This window comes from Ipomoea nil, unplaced genomic scaffold (genome assembly GCF_001879475.1).
Source record: "Ipomoea nil cultivar Tokyo-kokei standard unplaced genomic scaffold, Asagao_1.1 scaffold1993, whole genome shotgun sequence".
Lineage (NCBI taxonomy): Eukaryota > Viridiplantae > Streptophyta > Magnoliopsida > Solanales > Convolvulaceae > Ipomoea > Ipomoea nil.
Window position 1 is genome coordinate 2,155,016 of NW_017618421.1, and position 19,857 is coordinate 2,174,872.

At 38.4% G+C, this 19,857-nt stretch overlaps 1 protein-coding gene across 1 annotated transcript; it reads left to right on the plus strand.

Annotated features, from left to right (window-relative positions):
• Positions 1 to 6,166: 6,166 nt before the first annotated feature.
• LOC109147362 lies at positions 6,167 to 8,671 on the plus strand. Its single transcript, XM_019295021.1, has 4 exons — positions 6,167 to 6,475; positions 6,659 to 6,859; positions 6,926 to 7,044; positions 7,846 to 8,671. Exons 1-4 carry the CDS (start codon positions 6,167 to 6,169, stop codon positions 8,669 to 8,671), a joined length of 1,455 nt encoding a protein of 484 aa, XP_019150566.1.
• Positions 8,672 to 19,857: the final 11,186 nt, after the last annotated feature.

The window sequence follows — 19,857 nt, forward strand, 5'->3', positions numbered from 1 at the left end:
GATTTACTTTATGTGCTTTATAGCTTTAGAAAGACACGAGCGGAGCAATAACTGAATGAGTAAACTAACATGCTTAATCTATCCTTAAAAGGCACTAAATTCACCTAAAGGCACTATAACATGCGTAATAGGCATATAATTCAGACTTAAAGGCACTAGATTCATACTTAAAGAACATGCTTATCTAACATATGCATAATTATAACAATCAAATTAATGCAATAAACAGTAATACATGCTCAGATTATGCACATTATAACTCATGCTCCACAATTAAATTGTAATACTGAATACAATTTAAACTGAAATTCAATATTAAATTAAAATTCAAACAAATTGAGACAGAATAATTTGTTCAAAGTAATTATAATTTAATATCAACTTTAGAAAAAAAAATTTTGAATAAAACCCATAAGAAGAAGCTAAATATGATGAAGAGAGAACAGGCCCCAAAAAAATTCAGCAAGCCCCAAAAAAAAATTTTAGGCCCAAATTTCTGGCAAGCCCAAAGCCAAAAAAAAAAAATTTTTTTTTTTTTTTTTTTTTTGGAGCCTAGGTCTGGCCGAATTGGGCCAGACCCGGCCCAAAAGCAAAATCTCATCATCTTCTTCATCTGCGCTGCGCGACACGAACAAAGGATGCAGAGAACCAAATCGACGCCGAGGGAGAAGCAGTGGCGGAGAAGCCGGGAGGACCCGACTCCACCACCACCGCCAGACCACTCGCCACCGCCGCCACGCCATGTCCGTGTCTCCGCCGCCGGCCACCTCCGCGCCATTGAAGGAGGCAGTTGGTGTCGACACTATCGGGAGCAACCCAGTGCCGCCACCACCGCCGTCCTTGGCGGGAGTCAGCCAGCGCCACCGGAGGGGCGTGCATCGCCGGCGAACGGAATCCGGCGAGCACTCCCCTTGCCGGCGAACGGGAAAAATTGGCGAAGGAGAAAAAAAAAACGCAGAGCAGTACGGGAAAAACAAATCTGAAATTTTTTTTTTTTTTTTTTTTTAACTAAATGCGGAAAAAAAAAAAATTACACAATATTTCCAGCAGCCCAACAGAATTGCACATTACATATGTATTCGAAATTATACAAAGAAAGTATAGCATATGTAAATGACTGTATTATGCAATTGAATCAAAGGCTAGGCAGAGATAAAATTGGCTCGGATACCAAATGTAAGCACACAATCCACGTAACAATTAATAGATACGTGGCTATTGAAACAGAGTTTAGATTACCAACCTCCAGCCATAGCTTTAGATCTTGATCACCAGGGACTCGTGGTCTGATGAGCAGAAGTTCCTCGGGCTGCTGTAAAATCTCCGTAGGTTTTAGTTATGTTTCTCTCACTTCTCTCAGTGACTTTAGATGGTGTATGATACGTCAACCGAGCAGTGAGAAGACTTGGGAGTCTAAATAACCTACATCCCATCAATGTAGGTAACTAATTACCTAATGCTGACTAAGTTCTAATACTTAGTCAGCCTATTGATTTGCACCACTTAAATATTATTGTTATTATATAATAAACTTAATAATAATAATAATGATAATACGTAAGGAAAACGTTACATCACTAAAATAATTATTTAATTAATTTGGTATCCGTACATTATTCTAGTACAATATTCCACTACATACACTCCTAATGCCTTGCATGTTGAGCTAAGTAGCAGGTAAATATAATTAATTATTATTATTACTAATAATTAAAAAAAAAAAAACAAAACAAAAAAAAACAACATTATCTGTATAGCAATTAAGCATCAAAGTCAATTGCTAGCTGATGCTCTTTAGTAATTAAGTAGCCAAGTCAATGGGAAACAACACATTATATATCACTTCAATTAGGTGGCATATCGTTGCGTGCGGTATAATATATATGAGGTTTTTGATTATTTGGAGTATTTGTGATCATGGAAATTAAAGCCACAAAATAAGGATTTATGAAGATTATAAACTGAGGCTGTGTAAAAGAAGAAAATTGAAGTTTCAAACGTGATTTAATCAAAATACAAATTCTGCAGATTGCATGGAGAAACTATAATTTCAGACAATGATAGACATGAATACTGAATTAATACCATCTAGGGTCTTCGGAGTATATTGATTTTGTCAAGTTTAGTCTTAAACTTTCAAATTGATCACCCGTGGTCTTTTGACTTTCAAATGGATGATAACAATTTGAAAGTCAAAGAATCACGGATGGTCAATTTGAAAGTTTAGGACTAAACGTGACAAAATCACCTTACTCAGAGGACCCCATATGACGTTCACTCCATTAATACTATTAGGAGAAACTGCTCTAGTACAAATCATGCTAAGAAATCCATGTTGGTACAAAATTTGTGCAACAGAAGAGAAAATTAGTTTAAATTGTATCGTAAATCTTTTTCATAAAGTTGTTTTACAAGATTAGCATTTAAATATGTGGTAAAATTAGTTTTTTAAATCATTAAATTTTGTATTGTAAAAATAAAGGTTGATCTTTAGCAAAAATGTTTTGGACATGACCGTGCAAATTAGAAGGTATTCTCTAATAACGGAAGACTATAAATCTAGGTTGTGTAAAAGAAGAAAATTTCAAGTTTCCAAAGTGATTTAGTCAGAATACAAATTCATCATCAGATTATGTAGAGAAACTTCAAGACAAGGATATAGAAATGAGTCCTATTAGGAGAAATTGCTCTAGTCAAGATCAATTACAAATCGTGCTAAGAAATCCAAGAAGGTATAAAATTTGTGTAATTTAGAAAATTAGCTCAAATTCTATTCTAAAAGTTTTTCATAATGTTATTTTACAAGGTTATTATTTAAATACGTAGTAGATTTAATTTTCTAAATCACATTATGTTTATTTAAAAAAAAATGTTAATCTTTAGTGAAACGTTTTGAGCGTAGCCCTCTAGATTAGGATCTTCTCTATGAACAATATCAATATATAGAGTTCTATTGTTCTGTTTATCTTGATTTTAACTGGAATTGTATAGAAAATAACAACTCATGTTGTTACTCCATTGAGTCATATCAATTTAATGATTATCTTGCATTATAAACTAACAGATAGTATTCCACATTATTGCCTCCACCAACCAAGTGAAAATATATATATATAAAAAAAATTTCCTTTATATATATTCAAAAAAAGTTATAGGATCAATCGACACAATCTTAATTTCTTGTAAAAATCAAAGTAAAAAGTATAGAGATAATGTTGACTTTGTACCGTAACAAGATCAAAACATTTATATATTACACACTTTGGGATGAGTAAGAGTCATTGTAAAAACTAGAATTAATTTCGTTCGTCCATCGAAAATATTAATGGATAGCTATCTATTTTTAAATAATAATCATAACAACAGGATGTCATATTTCCATAAATTAGCACGAGTTCAAATGAATAAACCATGCGCATATATCCTAAAATAATGTATATTTAGATTTTTTTTGGGTATATCAAAAGTTTCTACCGTCAAACATAATAACTATTTCTCTCCTTGAATTATAAGCACCTCTTTTAGTGGGACAACTGGCTAGGAGATTTAAAGTTGTTCTATACCCAAAGCCAAAGATCGAACCCTTGAATATTTATGGAGAAAACTAATGTGTTTGGATTGTGCATATTTGTCAAAAATAATACGGAGTACAAGTAAAAATTTATGTGTATTTATCTTAAAACCAAGCATGCGTAGGTTTCCTTTTATATATATACTAGTTTTTCAAGCGCATTGTGTGAATGAGATAATACTCAAACATCCCAATATTTATTTTTAAATTACTTCAAAGTATATCAATGTAATATTATATAGGAGGTGTTGAGTTATTGAATGTTGAATGCCTAATGTTTATTTTTGAATAAATACTTTAAAATATATTAATGCAAGATTATATAGGAGATGTTCATGCATGAGTTATTGAATGTTGAAAACTACACATTTTTATCTGGGGATTGAAAAACTCACAGACAGGGACGGAGCCAGAAATTCGATTGAGGGGGGCGAAGAAGTACGGACAGATTCAGAAAATTTTTCCAGCAAAACATTAAAACAAAAGAGATAATTTAAAAAGGATATGGGTGAAAAATAAAACACATCAAAACTTTATAAAAATATTCATAACAAAATATGAAACATAATTAATTTGATAAAATAATTTGAGTAGAAAACACATTATAAATTACACATCTCATTATTAATATAAAAAATGTTATGTATATGTGTGTGTGTGTGTGTGTGTGTTAAATATTAAAAAAACTATTAAAAACGTGACTGTGTTGAAGCCATATGGAAAGGAGTCAAAAAAACTGTAAAACTATATTGATGCCAAAGGATTCAAACCCTTAACTTTTACTATTACCAAACATGTACTCTGTCAACTAATCTAACTCATTTCTTATTAACATTTAATAGTTTTTGATACTAATACTAAAACTTGTACTATATATACATATATACATACAAAGATTATATATGGGGTGGGGTGGGGTGAGGCCCCCATGCCCCATTTGGCCCCGTCCCTGCTCACAGAGGTCATATAAACTGAGAATCTCTATAGAAGAAAGTGATACATTATAGCATCACCTGAACCGAAATATTCAGATTACAAACTTAAGGTAAATGCTACATACAAAAGAACCTATGTAAAACACTACAAATTTTGGCATAAAAGCTAATTATGAAGTTTTCATATTCCAGGATAAGGCATGGAAACAGGGTGTTTGACATTTTTTCAATCACACCGTTGAACTAATTACAAGTACAAAGTATTTATTTACACTTGATAAATGTGTTTCACTGATAACAAAATGAGGAGATCGAAAATTAAGATTTGTGTGTATACCTGAAGGTATGCCTACTTCTCTCGAATTTGCATATAACCTAAGTGAAGCTTTACTCCGAAATGGTCAGCTAAACGACGATCATAGGAAAGATAAAACTAATGCAAACCAAGCACGAAATGGTCATGAAAAACTCCAAATATCATAAGATTAGTAGGTTACAACTTAACCAGAGAAATTCAGTGCATTCTTTCCACCACAAGAGAAAGAGTGAGGGAAAAAGGATTTTATGTGTTCATGTAATTGAATGACCCAAAAGAGAAAACTGTGATGAAAACCAAAAATAATTAAATAAACAAAGTAAATGAGCTTTAGCATCTTCTTTCTTAGAGTACATATAATATTAGAGCATGAAGTAGAAGGGCAGTCTGGGAATCCCCTTAGGGGTAGATTGGTCTTTGTTACTAAGTTGGTTGTAACGGCCTTTGGCGCCTCTTCTTAGTTTGTATATAACCTTTGTAATCTCTCGCTAAACAGATCAATCAATTCAGTTTCAATCCTACCATCTAAAAGCTCTCATGTCTCATCTCTGTTCACTTCGTTAATCTTCATCATGGTATCAGAGCCATGGAGAACAACTTACGGCGGAGCAGTTACCGGCACCGGAGAAACAAGTTAACCAGCAAATCCGCCTCCGCCGATGAATCAGCCTCTAGTCAATACTACTCCTTACGTCGTTTCGCAGCGGAACCAAGTTGAAGACATTGAGAATCCCTTATATCTCAACACCAACGAGAATCCGAACAATGTTCTCGTTAGTCCTCCCCTCACTGCAGCCTAAACTACAGTTCATGGAGCATCTCCATGCAAGTTGCGTTGGGGGTGAAAAATAAGTGGTCGCTCATCGACGGTAGCATGCAAATGCCGGACAGAGCTCAAAACAATTACGCTGCGTGGAGAAGATGCAATTTGATGATCAAATCCTGGATTCTCAAAGCTGTTCATCCGTTAATTGCGCAGAGAGTGATGTACATGGACATCGCGAAGGACATCTGGAATGATCTCAAAAAGCAGTTCTCACAACGTGATCCGCATCACATATCAATCCTGCAAAACGAAATCTACAGCCTAAAGCAAGGAAGTCTCTCCGTGAACGAGTACTACACAAAGTGCAGAACACTCTGGGAGGAGATGAACGAGTTGCGCCCCCTTCCAATTTGCAAATGCAATCCACGATGTTCCTGCGATCTCATCGATGAAGTCAGGAAGGATCGTGAAATAGATCAGATCATATGTTTTCTGCAGGGATTGAGTGACGATTATAAGTCACTCAAATCTATTGTTCTTGTTCTCGAACGGTACCTGAAATGAACAAAGTGTTCGTTATGGCGGAGAAATTCGAGAGACAACTCAGTGTCACAAACTTGAGCTTGCAGATCAATCATGCAAACGCTGTTCAAAATGATCAAAACTCTGCCGAAGAAGTAGTTGCAGCGGTGAACTATTACAACGGCAAGAATAACATGAACTCTGGTGGTGGAAATAAGAATGCCAAATGCACATATTGCGGGATGGTTGGACACACCGTGGAGAAGTGCTATAAGAAGCACGGATATCCACCGAGGTGGATACCGAGCTACAAATCCAAAGGAAAACAGCTAGTGATGGCAGCCGCTGCGAGCTTGGAGAACACAGTGACCTCCGATCAATTACAGAAGCCCATATCCCTCTTGCAAACATAAGTAGGTCAACAACAGACCTCCATGACTGCAGTCGTGTCTCTGATCCCCAACTTCAACAAATTTGAGACACAAAATGAAGGCAAGTTTAACATACTACCTCATATAAATTCTGTTAATCTCTATTCATCTACCTAGATATTAGACTCGGGAGCCACTGACCATATAGTTTTCTCTCGTGATTTCTTTAATGATTGTCATGTTGTTGAGGGTGCAACTTTGAATTTGCCTAATGGAGAGAGAGTCATAGTTCAACATAGGGGAGACATCAAACTGGCAGAGGGTCTATGGTTGAAGAATGCCTTACATATTCCAGAGTTTAGATTCAACATTGTATCTGTTAGTAAATTGCTCCAAGACTCTTCTCACACTTTGACATTTAATTCTGGCCAGAGCCTGCTTTAGAAAGCTGGGAAGATCACTGGTTTTGCTAGAGAGGCAGAAGGTATGTACCTGCTGCATCAACCACCAGAGATTAACTCTTGTAACAATTCTGTTTTGAAATATGGCAGTGCTGAACTTTGGCACAAACACTTGGGTCATTTTCCCATTAATAAAATCCATTACATAAAGAATATATCCACTTTTTATCCTAAGAACTTGCCATGTGATGTATGTCATTATGCAAAGCAAAAATGAGCTCATTTTTCCTTGAGCAGCACTGTGTCAAATGGATGTTTTGATCTAATCCATGTTGACATTTGGGGTCCATTAATGGTTCCTTGGGAGGAGAAAGGTATTTCTTGACGATTGTAAACGACTACTCAAGGTACACCTGGATTCACCTCATGAAGTGAAATCTGAAATGAGAGGCATGATCAAGAATTTCCACAAACAGATCCAAACTCAATATGGAATAGCCATAAAAATCCTTCGAAGTGATAATGGCTTGGAATTCAATATGACAGATTTTTTTTGCTGAGAATGGTATGGTTCATCAAACGTCATGTGTAAATACACCTCAACAAAACACGGTGGTTGAACACAAACACCAGCACATTCTAAGCGTGGCTCGTGCTCTTAGATTCCAGGCTAATCTGCCTCTTAAGTTCTTGGGATTATGTGTTCTATATGATGTGTTCATCATAAACCGCCTCCCCTCTTCCGTTACTGCATAGCTGAGGCCCTATCAGAGGTTGAATGGAAAGGAACCTAATCTTGACAATGTGAGGGTCTTTGGTTGTCTAAGCTACGCTGCCACCCTCCCTCATTCCAGGCATAAGATGGCATCTCATAGCAGACATTGTATATTTGTTGGGATTCCGGCTAATGTCAAAGGATACCTTTTTATATGACATGCAAGACAATTCCACTTTTATTTCTAGGGATGTAATCTTCTATGAAGATCATTTTCCCTTAGCTGATCAAGTCCACCATAAAGCAGATCATGTCAACCAGATGGCTAATCCGTCTCTGCCAAACATCCCCATCACTTGCTATGAGGAGTTCAATATTCAAATCCCCAACCACACTCACAATGAATTCATGGAAGGTGCTTATAACAATAATGACATGAGTTCGCCTCACAACATGGGAGAAGACACAACTCATGATGAACCAGTACCCACAACTCCATCCCACAATCATGATGCATCAATGCCTGAACCAGTGCATAATTATGATGAAATCAGCAATGCCAACAGTGAGTCCTCATCGCATGCAGCTCATAATGAAGAATGCAATGGGGAAACAAACACAACTAATCTTCCCATACAGCCCAGAAGGTCAAGTAGGCTACGCAATGCACCACCTAAGCTGCAAGATTATTACTGTGATGCTACTATGAGTAACAGAACCTCTCCCCACTCTATATCGAAGGTAATATCCTATGTCAATCTTAGTCCTTCGCACAAGATTTTTTCTATGGCAGTTTCAGCAATCAAGGAACCAAGAACATACAATCAAGCCATACAACACGAGTGTTGGAAGAAAGCCATGGATGTTGAAATCACAGCCCTCCAGAACAATCAGACATGGGAGCTAACTGATTTGCCCCCGGGAAAAATACCCATAGGTTGTAAATGGATTTTCAAAGTTAAAATGAAAGCTGATGGCACAATAGAAAGACACAAGGCAAGAATCGTAGCAAAAGGCCACACACAACAGCTTGGTGTAGACGATCGTGACACGTTCTCCCAGTGGCAAGATTAACCACCATTCGAGTTTTCTTGGCAGTGGCAGTTTCTAAGGCTTGGGAGATTCATCAAATGGACATCAATAATGCGTTCTTACATGGTTATTTAAATGAAGAAGTGTATATGGTCTTACCTCCTAGATTTCACAATGAAAAGCCAAATCAAGTTTGCAAACTCCTACGTTCTCTATACGGGTTGAAGCAAGCAAGTCGTCAGTGGAATGCCAAATTGACTGCTGCTCTAATACAAATTGGCTTTCACCAATCCAAGTCAGAACCATCTTTGTTTACTAGAGGTATGGATGACAACTTCATTGCCTTATTAGTCTACGTTGATGATATTATTGCTGCCAGTGCTAGCATTCATGTTATCAACTCTGTCAAAAAGTTCTTGGATGACAAATTCAAAATCAAATATCTAGGGCCTCTAGGCTATTTTCTGGGGATTGAAGCACGCAAAGCGGATGGTGGCATGAATTTGTGTCAACACAAATACGCCTTAGACATTCTAGAAGAGGCTGGATTTCTCGAATGCAAGCCAGTGAACACTCCCATGGTTCAAGGTCTGAAGTTACCTCATGATGATGGCACACCTTTGGCAGATCCTAGCACTTACAGAAGGTTGGTGGGGAGGATGTTATATCTCACGGCCACAAGACCGGACATTGGCATACTCTATTCAGCAACTCAGTTAGTTCGTTGATTCCCCCATGGACAAGCACCTGATTGCTACCCATCGCATACTACGTTATATTAAACAATCACCTGGACAAAGCCCTATATATCTGGCAGCCACTCAGCTTTAACTCAAAGTCTTCTCAGACTCGGATTGGGCAGCTTGTTGTGAAACTTGGAAATCCATCACTGGGTGTTGTATGTTTTTGGGAGATGCACTTGTGTCGTGGAGGTCCAAAAAGCAAGTAACAGTATCAAGATCTTCATTCGAGGCCGAATACAGAGCCTTAGCCGCCACAGTCTGCGAAATACAATGGCTCGTCTATCTTCTCCATGACATGTATGTTGAAATGAACAAACCAGCCACATTATTTTGTGATAGCAATTCGGCAATATTCATTGCTGAGAATCACGTCTTCCATGAGCGTACCAAACACATTGATATCGATTGTCATGTCGTTCGAGAAAAGATAAGCCAAGGGCTCATAAAACTGAAAACTCTTACCTGTTTCATCTACAAACCAAGTGGCCGATGGATTCACCAAGCCCCTTGCCTATCAGATGTTCCGGCAGTATGTGTCTAAGCTGGGCATCCAGAATCTACATTCTCCAACTTACGGGGGGTATTAGAGCATGAAGTAGAAGGGCAGTATGGGGAATCCCCCTAGGGGTAGATTGGTCTTTGTTACTAAGTTGGTTGTAACGGCCTTTGGCGCCTCTTCTTAGTTTGTATATAGCTTATGTAATCTCTCGCTAAACAGATCAATCAATTCAGTTTCAATCCTACCATCCAAAAGCTCTCATGTCTCATCTCTGTTCACTTCGTTAATCTTCATCATATAACGAATTGAAGAAGTTTCCAAGAAAAAAAAATAAAAATAAAATAAAAAAAATAAAATGTTAAGATAGTCCAAAACTTCCAATTAGTAGACAATTAAAGAATTGACCTACCAAGATCTTCTGCTTTCTTTAGTTTCTCATTTATCATTTCCTGTATGCGAGGATCTGCGGCAGAAGCAGGCAAAGATGCTAAATGTGGAGAGTTTTGTTAAAGGCATCCAAAAGAAGCATTGTTTGTCAGGAAATGTGAATAGTTACAGCAAGCAAAATTACAAATTAAAACATGTTCTTTTAACTTATTTGGTCTATGTTCTTTATGTACTAAGCACCTATTTGTCAACTCTCTTGGTTCTGAGTTCTTCAACCTCTTTAAGAAAACAGATTTTCATCTGTCTTGCCTTCAAGATCTGCATAAATAATAGAGGCATGTAGCTCAGGAAACACCTTTTCATATAATAGGGACACTGCTAATATTTAGTAGTTGAGATATAATGAACAAAATTTTGAGAAAATTCTTTAAAATAATACCATATTGATCAGCTTCTTTCAAATTTTGCTTAATTTTCTTTGACAGTTCAAGAACCTCTTCTGTCTGCAACATCAATTTTGATAATACATAAAGAAAGAAATAAGCAGACTGTTAGTATAAGTTATTATTATTATTATTTCTTTTATATGTTTATATTATGTGGCTTAGATAGCTTGACTTAGTTTAGCTATTTGATAGGATTAGTTAAGATATACTCTGTAATCCTGTTGTTACGATTGTTAACGAAATTCCTTTTCCAATCTGGTATCAAACTAGGATTTTTCGATCGCTCTCACCTCTACCACAAAATTCCCCCTCCCTTCCCGCACTCCAATCGGCCATGTCAACCGGCTCAGATCGCACAGCCACAGACGGCGGAGCTCCGGCAGCCGGCGGTTCCCTCGCCGGGGCTCACCACTATGTCACGATGAAGCTTACGCTAAAGAATTATCTCTTTTGGCGCATGCAAATCGTGTCTTTCCTCCGAGGCCAGGAGCTCATGGGCTTCGTCGACGGCACCCGCCCTTATCCGCCGGAGCAGATTGCCGGCACACCGGCCTCCGATGACGCCTCATCCAGCCATGCTGTTCCGGTCACTCCAAATCCGGCCTACAAGGCCTGGGTGAAACAAGACCAGACCATCATCTCTCTCTTGGTCTCATCAATGGCGGATGAGACACTGAACCTTGCGCTTGGACGGAATACGGCAGCTGAGATATGGTCCTCCATCACCGGCGCGCTGGGTTCTTCAAGCCAGGCGAGATGCCTCAACTTACTGTCGCAATTCCAGATGCTCCGGCAGGGGAACGCGACCACGGCGGACTATCTCGGGCGCGCCGGCGTTCTCGTAGAGGCGTTGCTTCAGGCCGGCCGGCCGTTAACACTGATGGAACAGAATCTGTACATCATACATGGGCTGCGTCCGGAACTGAAACCTCTTGCCACCGCGCTGACAGCCACCGGAAATCCGGTTTCTATATCTCATTTGTCTGACTATTTGCAGGCACATGAATTTATATTAGTTGATGACTATCCCTCCCTGGACAGTGGCGTGGCTCACACTGCATTGTACGCCGGACAGGGGCGTGGCTCAGGCAGTTCAGGAGGCGGACGAAATAATACCATATTGATCAGCTTCTTTCAAATTTTGCTTAATTTTCTTTGACAGTTCAAGAACCTCTTCTGTCTGCAACATCAATTTTGATAACACATAAAGAAAGAAATAAGCAGACTGTATAGAAAAGAGAGATGACACTATGAATGCTAAAATGTGCTTAGGTAACAATCAACTTGTCGATAACTTTGGCATGACAACTTTGGCATCCTACCTTTTCATCCAACCATTTGAGGGATTTGGTTATTTTCCTATCACACTCAACAATCAGACTGTCGATAACATCCTCCAGGTCCCTATCATAGTTATCAACACCCTTTGATTTTGCTTCCTCGTATCTATAGACGAGATTAATGTAGCACAGAGAGATTCTATATCCAAAAGCATGGGTATAGGTACCATAACTCAATTTTGACCAGAGCAAAGAAGATTTCCAGATAGCAATACACAATTATCAATCACCACCAGAAACAATAAACATATATTCCTTCAAGTATCCAAAAAAAAAGGAAATACTAAATTACTATCAACCAAAAAGAAACATATTCGATATATGATCAATGTAAAGAACTTAATCAACACACTTTATAAAAATAACCAACATTAAACAAGCTAATTCCACGAATTACCAATACATTAAATCCGTAAAGAATCCAAAGATCCTAAAAACCCTATACTCGAGCATACCATTCAATCACATCCATTGGATCACAGTTTTTATTATTTGGTGGCTTTGATGGCAAATCAATTTATGGTGATTTGTGGTGGTTAGTTTCAGATGGTACTGATTTTTTTCCAATTGGTGTGATTGTCTGTTTCATTCTATGTGGTGATACTGACCAAGTTCTCATTCATCTATTATTATGTAACATAACATGTCCAAAGAATTTAAACTTAAAATCAAGCAGCTTACCAGATCAAATTAACCTTCAGACCAATCAACTCGACAACCACCACTGGATTTATGGGTTGTTACTTTTTATTGTCAACAGTATCAAGCAACTTCTGTAAACAAAGGGAGGCCCAAGTTGTCTATGTGATTGCTCATAATTCACTATCTACAAACCACTGCAAGTCGGGCAAAAACAAATAATTTTTGCCGGGGTTCTGTTGTGGTCAGACAGTAATTTGCAGAGATGTTTGGGGATGGAAGAAGATAAAAGAAGAGAATATTACTGGTTGTGATATTGTGTTGTCTATCTACTTGGATGAGGCTGATGGATTTAATTACCCGGGGTGGACCCGAATTACTAAACCCGGTAAAGAACGTATATAGATAAATAGGCAAAAGGATATCGTAAGGTCGCGGAGACCGTATATTGTATTAAATGATGGTAAACACGCTATTACAATGGTTGATTTGGACAATAAAGATGAAGATTTCTTGTTAGTTCAACATGAACGGTATTTATACAGGTTATGCACCTTAACCGCCCCCTAGAATAGCGGGGTCAGTTAGATCCGCGTTGACCGAGCCCGGGGCCCGAGTCCCGCCGGGTCTTTCGGTTGACCGGCTCCTCGCTCGGCTCTTTTTCTGGCCGAGCTCGTTTATACCGGACTCCTTCGGGGTCAGTACCTATCCCAGCCGAGGCCTCACGGGCTGAGGCCTATTGGGCCAAGCACGGGGCTCATCCTCAGGGGCCCCGGGTCTTGCTCCACTTTTCTGGGTCGATTTGGTTTGCTCCGGTCATAATATATCATTATATCTATCATGAGTCCCCCACTCTCTTCGTTGCGATAAGTCGACGATGAAAGAGAGTAAACACTTCGAACAGACCTCCACGCGTGAATGCCCGAGCCCAAAATCGGCCGACCTCGCCCAAGCAAAATCCTATCGCGAATAGAACTCCTCCTCCGCGAAATATTCTTCATATATGGTAGAATCCCTATAGAAGTCTTGATGATCACACCCATCAAAAAATCTCTCTCACATCACCATCAACTTTTAACTCTTCCCCATATCTCCTTTTTGAAATTCAAAAATTGGTCAACCCTTTTTCCCCTCCTCTCTTTTCCCCCTCACTCTTCCATCTCCATCTATTTAAACCCTTCTCCTCCCCCATTTTCGGCCACCACCCTTTTATTCACTATAAAAATTCTCTCAAGCTCCCTCCCAAGTCGCGAGTGCTCTCCCGGGTTTTCAAGTCAAGTTTCGAGTCCGTGGTCGGTTAGTCTCTCCCTCTTCCTTTCCTTTCACGCACGCCCGACCCCCCTTTGGTTTTTTTTTTCTTTTTGTTTTGTTTCGACCGAACGACCATCTCTCCCTCTCCTGTTTGTCACTTTGTTTCCCTTGCACGTCCATTAGTTTCGACCTTAGCATCTTGGATTCCATATAAGTGATAGTGAGGTCGGTATGAGTGACTCTAACTCCGCGGGTGATCTCCGCTCTCCCGGTAACGAAGTTGTTGACCTCTACGAATATCCCAGGGATGTTCACCCCTTCCAAATTGCCGACCCCGACTCGGTGGAGTACACCGACCTTGAGCTAAGCATTCCCCGCTCCACCCTTGCACGCCTCTCCCCCCATCAATGGGAGAAGGCTAAGAAAATATTGGGGTGGAGCGTCGAGGCGGTAGTGCCATCTCTAGCGGACAACGTCACTCAACCCCCTAGCAACCACTACTTCGGGCTTCACGTTCTTTCCATGTCGTTTGGCTTCCGTTTTCCCCTCCATCCTTTCGTTTTGACCCTCCTTAACCATTACGAAATTAGCCCGGGCCAACTAGTCCCGAACCCTCACTACATGCTCCTAGCTTTCCTTCTTAGGTGTAGGGAGATCCGAGTGGAGCCTTATCTCGATCTTTTCAATTACCTCTTCCATGTCACGAGTTCCTCGGGCTAAGCAAGTAAGGGGTGGTTGGCCTTCTCGGCTCGACCCCACATGAAAACCCTCCAAGACATACACTCCTCCAACCACCAATGGAAACCCGCCATCGTGTTTATTTTTGAAGGCCCCGAGCTTCCTTTTGTCCCCGTGGAGTACCCGATTTCGAAAACACGCGACCCCTCAAAAAAATCATACCTTGATGGAGCACGTCTATGCCTTTCGTCACCCGGGTCCTATCTTGTACATAGCACCCATGTTGAGTGAGGAGAGCCTGGTGGGTTTGGGTTTCACGCTGGGCACTTTGCTTCCGCCTCCGCTTCCGGGTCCCCTGAAGATGCAACCAAGCCCATCTCGGTGGACTCGGAGACCTCGGCCGAGGAGGACTCGGGAGGATTTGCCTTTGAGCTTCTTCCCGCGCCTCGCCTAGAGGCTGATTCTCACAGCACGGCCACGGCCAGGCTCTCACCCTCGCGCTCCCCCGCGCCCTTGCCCGAGACCGAACTCGTGCTCTCCATCGCCACCCCGGGAGGTTGATATTTGTTACTCTTCATTTGCTTTCTGTTTCTTAAATGGCCATAATATAAATCTCATACTTATTGTGTGATTTTGTTGGTTGTTTGCAGGAGGTCCAGACGCCATGACTACCCGTGGGGGGTGGTGTCTGCGTTACCCGAGCTTCCACGCCCGGGATACGTGCGAGCCGCAAGGAAATCTCTAAGCGAAAATTAAAATCTAAACCATCTGAACCATCCATTTGATTTAATAATTTGACGGACACTTTTTCTACCGATTATAGGCCTAACTTCTTTTGACTCTTATTAGTGTGTGTGTGTATATATATATATATATATATATATATATATATATATATATATATATATATATATATATATATATATATATATGGTTAGTTTTTTTAATACAAATGGTGGTTCTGTTAATTTTTGTCACAACATAATTAATATGCATTAATTAATGAATATCGATTATTAGATGATGAAAAGGAGTCATTGACTACATTACTGACTCGAGTTACTGGGCAAACGCGTATGCTTTGCTATGGAAAATTCTGTCACCAAACGCGATTCACGATGGAATTTTTAGTCGCGGACCTTGATTTTTTCTTGTAGTGGTATTTATAGGCGTTTTGAAATGAATCAGTTGAAGGGAAACCTATTTCAAACGGCTATTAACCAGCGGGTAGTGGCCAACGTGTAATTTAAAAAGTAGCTTTATGTGTCATATTTTGCAGTCGTTAGACCACCATTTTGGCCGAACTTTACTTTTTGTTCTGTAGAAAATGTCTATGTTTTTTAAGGAAAATCTCCCTTGGAAAATGTACCTAGGACTCTCTTTGCCTTTGTCACATTTTCTCATAAAGCACTAGTGTTTTAAGGTAACTAACTATTTGCTCAAAGAATGTCTCGAGTAGTAACTGTCACTATTCGAGTTAACGATTTGAACCTTAACACTTGCAACCTTTCTGTTTCGAATAGTTGTCCTTACTATTCGAGTTACTACTTAAATCCCCTTCTACTCGAAAGGTAAGCCCTTCTACCATTCGGCCTTTGCAACATTTCGGTATTGAAATCTTCTACTCTTCGACCCTCCTTCTCGAACTTTTGTGGTCTTCAACTCTTCGAAACTTTGTCTCTAGCTATCTGAAACGTAACTATTCGGTTTATAATTCAGACTATTCGAATTCAGTAGAGGTGTTCCTAAATCTATGAAATAAAGAAATTGGAGACTAAAATTCCTTGACTTTTGGTATGAGTTTTTTCCCAAAATGGTCCTTCGACTATTGCTCATTCTCAATTTTGCATTTTGACTTTCAATAACACCCAATGTGGTCCCTTGACTTTTAAAAACTCACCCAAAATGGTCTCCGTTAGGGTTGCGTCAATTCAACGTTAATTGTGAGGATATTTCAGTCATTTCACATCCAAATAACAATTTCAAAGAAGAATTTCAGCCAACAAAGTAAGCATTCCAAGCTCCCTCGGGATATTTCCTCCGAGTTGGTTTTGAGCAACGTTGTGTCGGCAGAAGCACCACAAAAGCGGAGGTATGTGGTGGTCGGCAGGGAGCTGGGCCAGCGAGCAGCGCTGGATGAAGTCGTCGATGAAGAGGAAGAACTCAACATCACCGCCTTGGGAGTTGAAGTAAAAGAGAGGGAAAGCAACGCCATAGTCGCCGGAACTGGTGTTTCTAGCCTTCTGCTAAAAAATCCACTGTTTTTAGTGCGGCTCTCGAGAATATCCAAACGAGTTAGAAAGCAATTCCTTATTTCCTTGTGCGTTTCTATTCTATCCCTCTCTTGGGCTTCGGTTTCTCTCTCTTGTTCAGAGGAAGGAGAATGAAGAACGGAGCAAAGCTCATATAGTTTACCACCCTTCTCTGCAAAAACAGGGTCTAGGAATTATGCTAGCGGCGTCTCCTCATGTTTCCACCCTGCGTTTGCCTTGAGTTTCTTCTCCGGCAAAGACGTCGTTCCGGCGACGGGGGGTTGTCGGCGAGGTCTGAGTTGCCAGAGCCGGTGTTCGACGCGCTTGTGCATTCCGCCACAGTTAATACCACGGCGGTGGCTTCTCTCGACCGTGGAGGTGAGCGCCGTGGCCGCGATGCTCCGCTACTGCGAAAACGCTTGCAATCTTCTCGCCGCGGGTTGTCGCCAAAGAACAGCTCAAGAAAGAGAGCCGGTAGTGCAGAATCTTCTCCACACCAAATTAATCGACGGTCGCTTCGGACATCAAATTAATCGGCGGTCAACGCTGGTACTTGCCTTCCGCAACGATGTGAACTGACCAAAATAGCCTTACATTTAACTTTGAGTTAACGCAAAATCTAGCCGATGACCACTTTAGGTGAATTTTTAAAAGTAAGGGAACACATTGAGTGTAATTGAAAGTCAAAATGCAAAATTAAGAATGAGCAATAGTTGAGGAACCATTTTGGGAAAAAACTCCTTTTGGTATCATCAAAATTTAAATTACATTTGTTCCTAACAATGTACATAGAGTTAGAGACTACATTAACATTTACAAATTTAAAACTTAAAATTCTTTTAATTTCTAAATGCAATTTCCTTAATTATAATTAAGGCAATATGAAATATAATTACGGAAATGAAATTATAAAATTAATTAAATGTGTCTTCATCAATATTTAGAAATCTAGTTAAATACGTACACATACTTATGCACTATATTAATCATACAAAATTAAAATATTAATTATTTAATTTTTATCATAATTATCTTAATTATAAATCTAGCCATATAAATTATAATTTGTGAAATTAAATTAAAAAATTTTCAAAATACAAGTTAATAAATATTATGTGCAAATACAATGTAGTATACAATCGGCAAATTATTGTGTGCACTGTGGTCTACACAGCTGTGTGGATCACGGTCCAAAACGACGTTGTTTTGATGTTTGAAAAAAAAAAATTTCTTGCTCCGCGCACGTGTTAGAGTAATGAACGTTTTGCGGTAAGATAATATATTTTGTGAGTTAGAATAATGAAATTTTTGGGATAAGATAATGTATTTTATGAGTTAGAAAAATTAAAAATGTACTTTATGTGTTAGAATAATAAAATTTCTGGGGTAAGATAATATATTTTATGAGTTAGAATAATGTAATTTATGTGTTAGATTAATGTATTTTATGAGTTAGAATAATGTATAATATACTTTATATGTTAGAATAATGAAATTTCTATGGTAAGATAATGTATTTTATAAGTTAGAATAATGTACTTTATGTGTTAGAAAAATATATTTAATGAGTTAAAATAGTATACTTTATGTGTTTTTGAATCGTGATCCACAAAACTATGTAGGTCACAGTCCATACAATAATGATTTTATACAATCATATAATGGCATATGTTTGATTAATGTGTAAATTAAATCTACTCATACAAAATTTAAAATTTACATCTTTCGGTTTTCCAATATAATTTCTTTAATTATTATTTATATTGTTGGAATTATAATATATATAAAATAAAATTAGGGAATTTATATATATATATATATATATATATATATATATATATATATATATATATATATATATATATATATATATATATATATATATATAATTAAGTTCCAGTGTGTGTGAATGTTTTCCGTGCGGTTGTACGGTTTTAAGGTGCGTGAGTCTTGTGCTTAGGGTGCGTGATTTTTGTGCTTAAGGTGCGTGGGGTTGTGCTTAATTGTTGAAACTTAAGGTGCGTGGGTTTTGTGCTTAAGGTGCGTGGGTTTTGTGCTTAATGTGAGTAGTTGTTTAAACTTAAGGTGCGTGTGTTTTGTGCTTAAGGTGCGTGCGTTTGTACTTAAGGTACGTGAGTTTTGTGTTTAAGGTGCGTGTGTTTGTGTTCTTAAGGTGTTTTGGTTGTGTGCTTAATGTGCGTGTGTTGTGTACTTAAAGTGCGTCAGCTTAATGCTTAATGTGCGTCCACCTGCACAACCACACGGGAAGTCCTCCTCGCACCTGATCCTTCCCCCCCTCTCTCTCTCTCTCTCTCTCTCTCTATATATATATATATATATATATATATATATATATATATATATATATATATATATATATATATTTCCAAATTCCAACATGATGTGTTGATGAGAACAAAAATAAATGACAAGAGAATTTGGTGAGAAATAGAAATAGATATAAAAAAAATCAATTCAGTGGCATGATAATAATTTGGAAAGGCATGCAAGAGCAGCATGAATATATCTGCAGTTGGCTAATAATTAATAAAATAAATTGATATAAAAAACAAAAACAGGTAAAGGTAGGAGAATTGTCTCATCTCATCTCTATAGCTACCTCTTACCCCATTTATTCCGTTGTTGACTTTATCTAATAGTGACAAAACAGAACAAATGCGACGAAATAACAATACGTATCATAATTAAATTAATGAAATTTGTCTACTTGAATTGGCCTCCGGCCTTTTTATATTTATTTTTTCTGATCAAAGTCTGTACTGCAGGCTGCAGATAAGATGTTGAACTATCTTATATATTATTATTTGTGAATCAAATTTTATCCTTCTGTCGCCTATTTCATCTCCTTACCATCAATTGATAATTAATATAGTCCTTTTCTTTTTTTCCTTTTTTTCTTTTTTTTTTTATTTGGACATATTCTTTAGCCATTCAACTCTTACAAATATTACAAATATTTTGATACTAAAACT

Coding starts and splice junctions, on each gene's coding strand:
- LOC109147362 (XM_019295021.1), top strand. CDS start 6,167: ATGGCGGAGAAATTCGAGAGACAACTCAGTGTCACAAACTTGAGCTTG. Junction 6,476..6,658: donor CTGCGAGCTTGGAGAACACA/GTGACCTCCGAT, acceptor TCATCTACCTAG/ATATTAGACTCGGGAGCCAC. Junction 6,860..6,925: donor TTAGATTCAACATTGTATCT/GTTAGTAAATTG, acceptor AGCCTGCTTTAG/AAAGCTGGGAAGATCACTGG.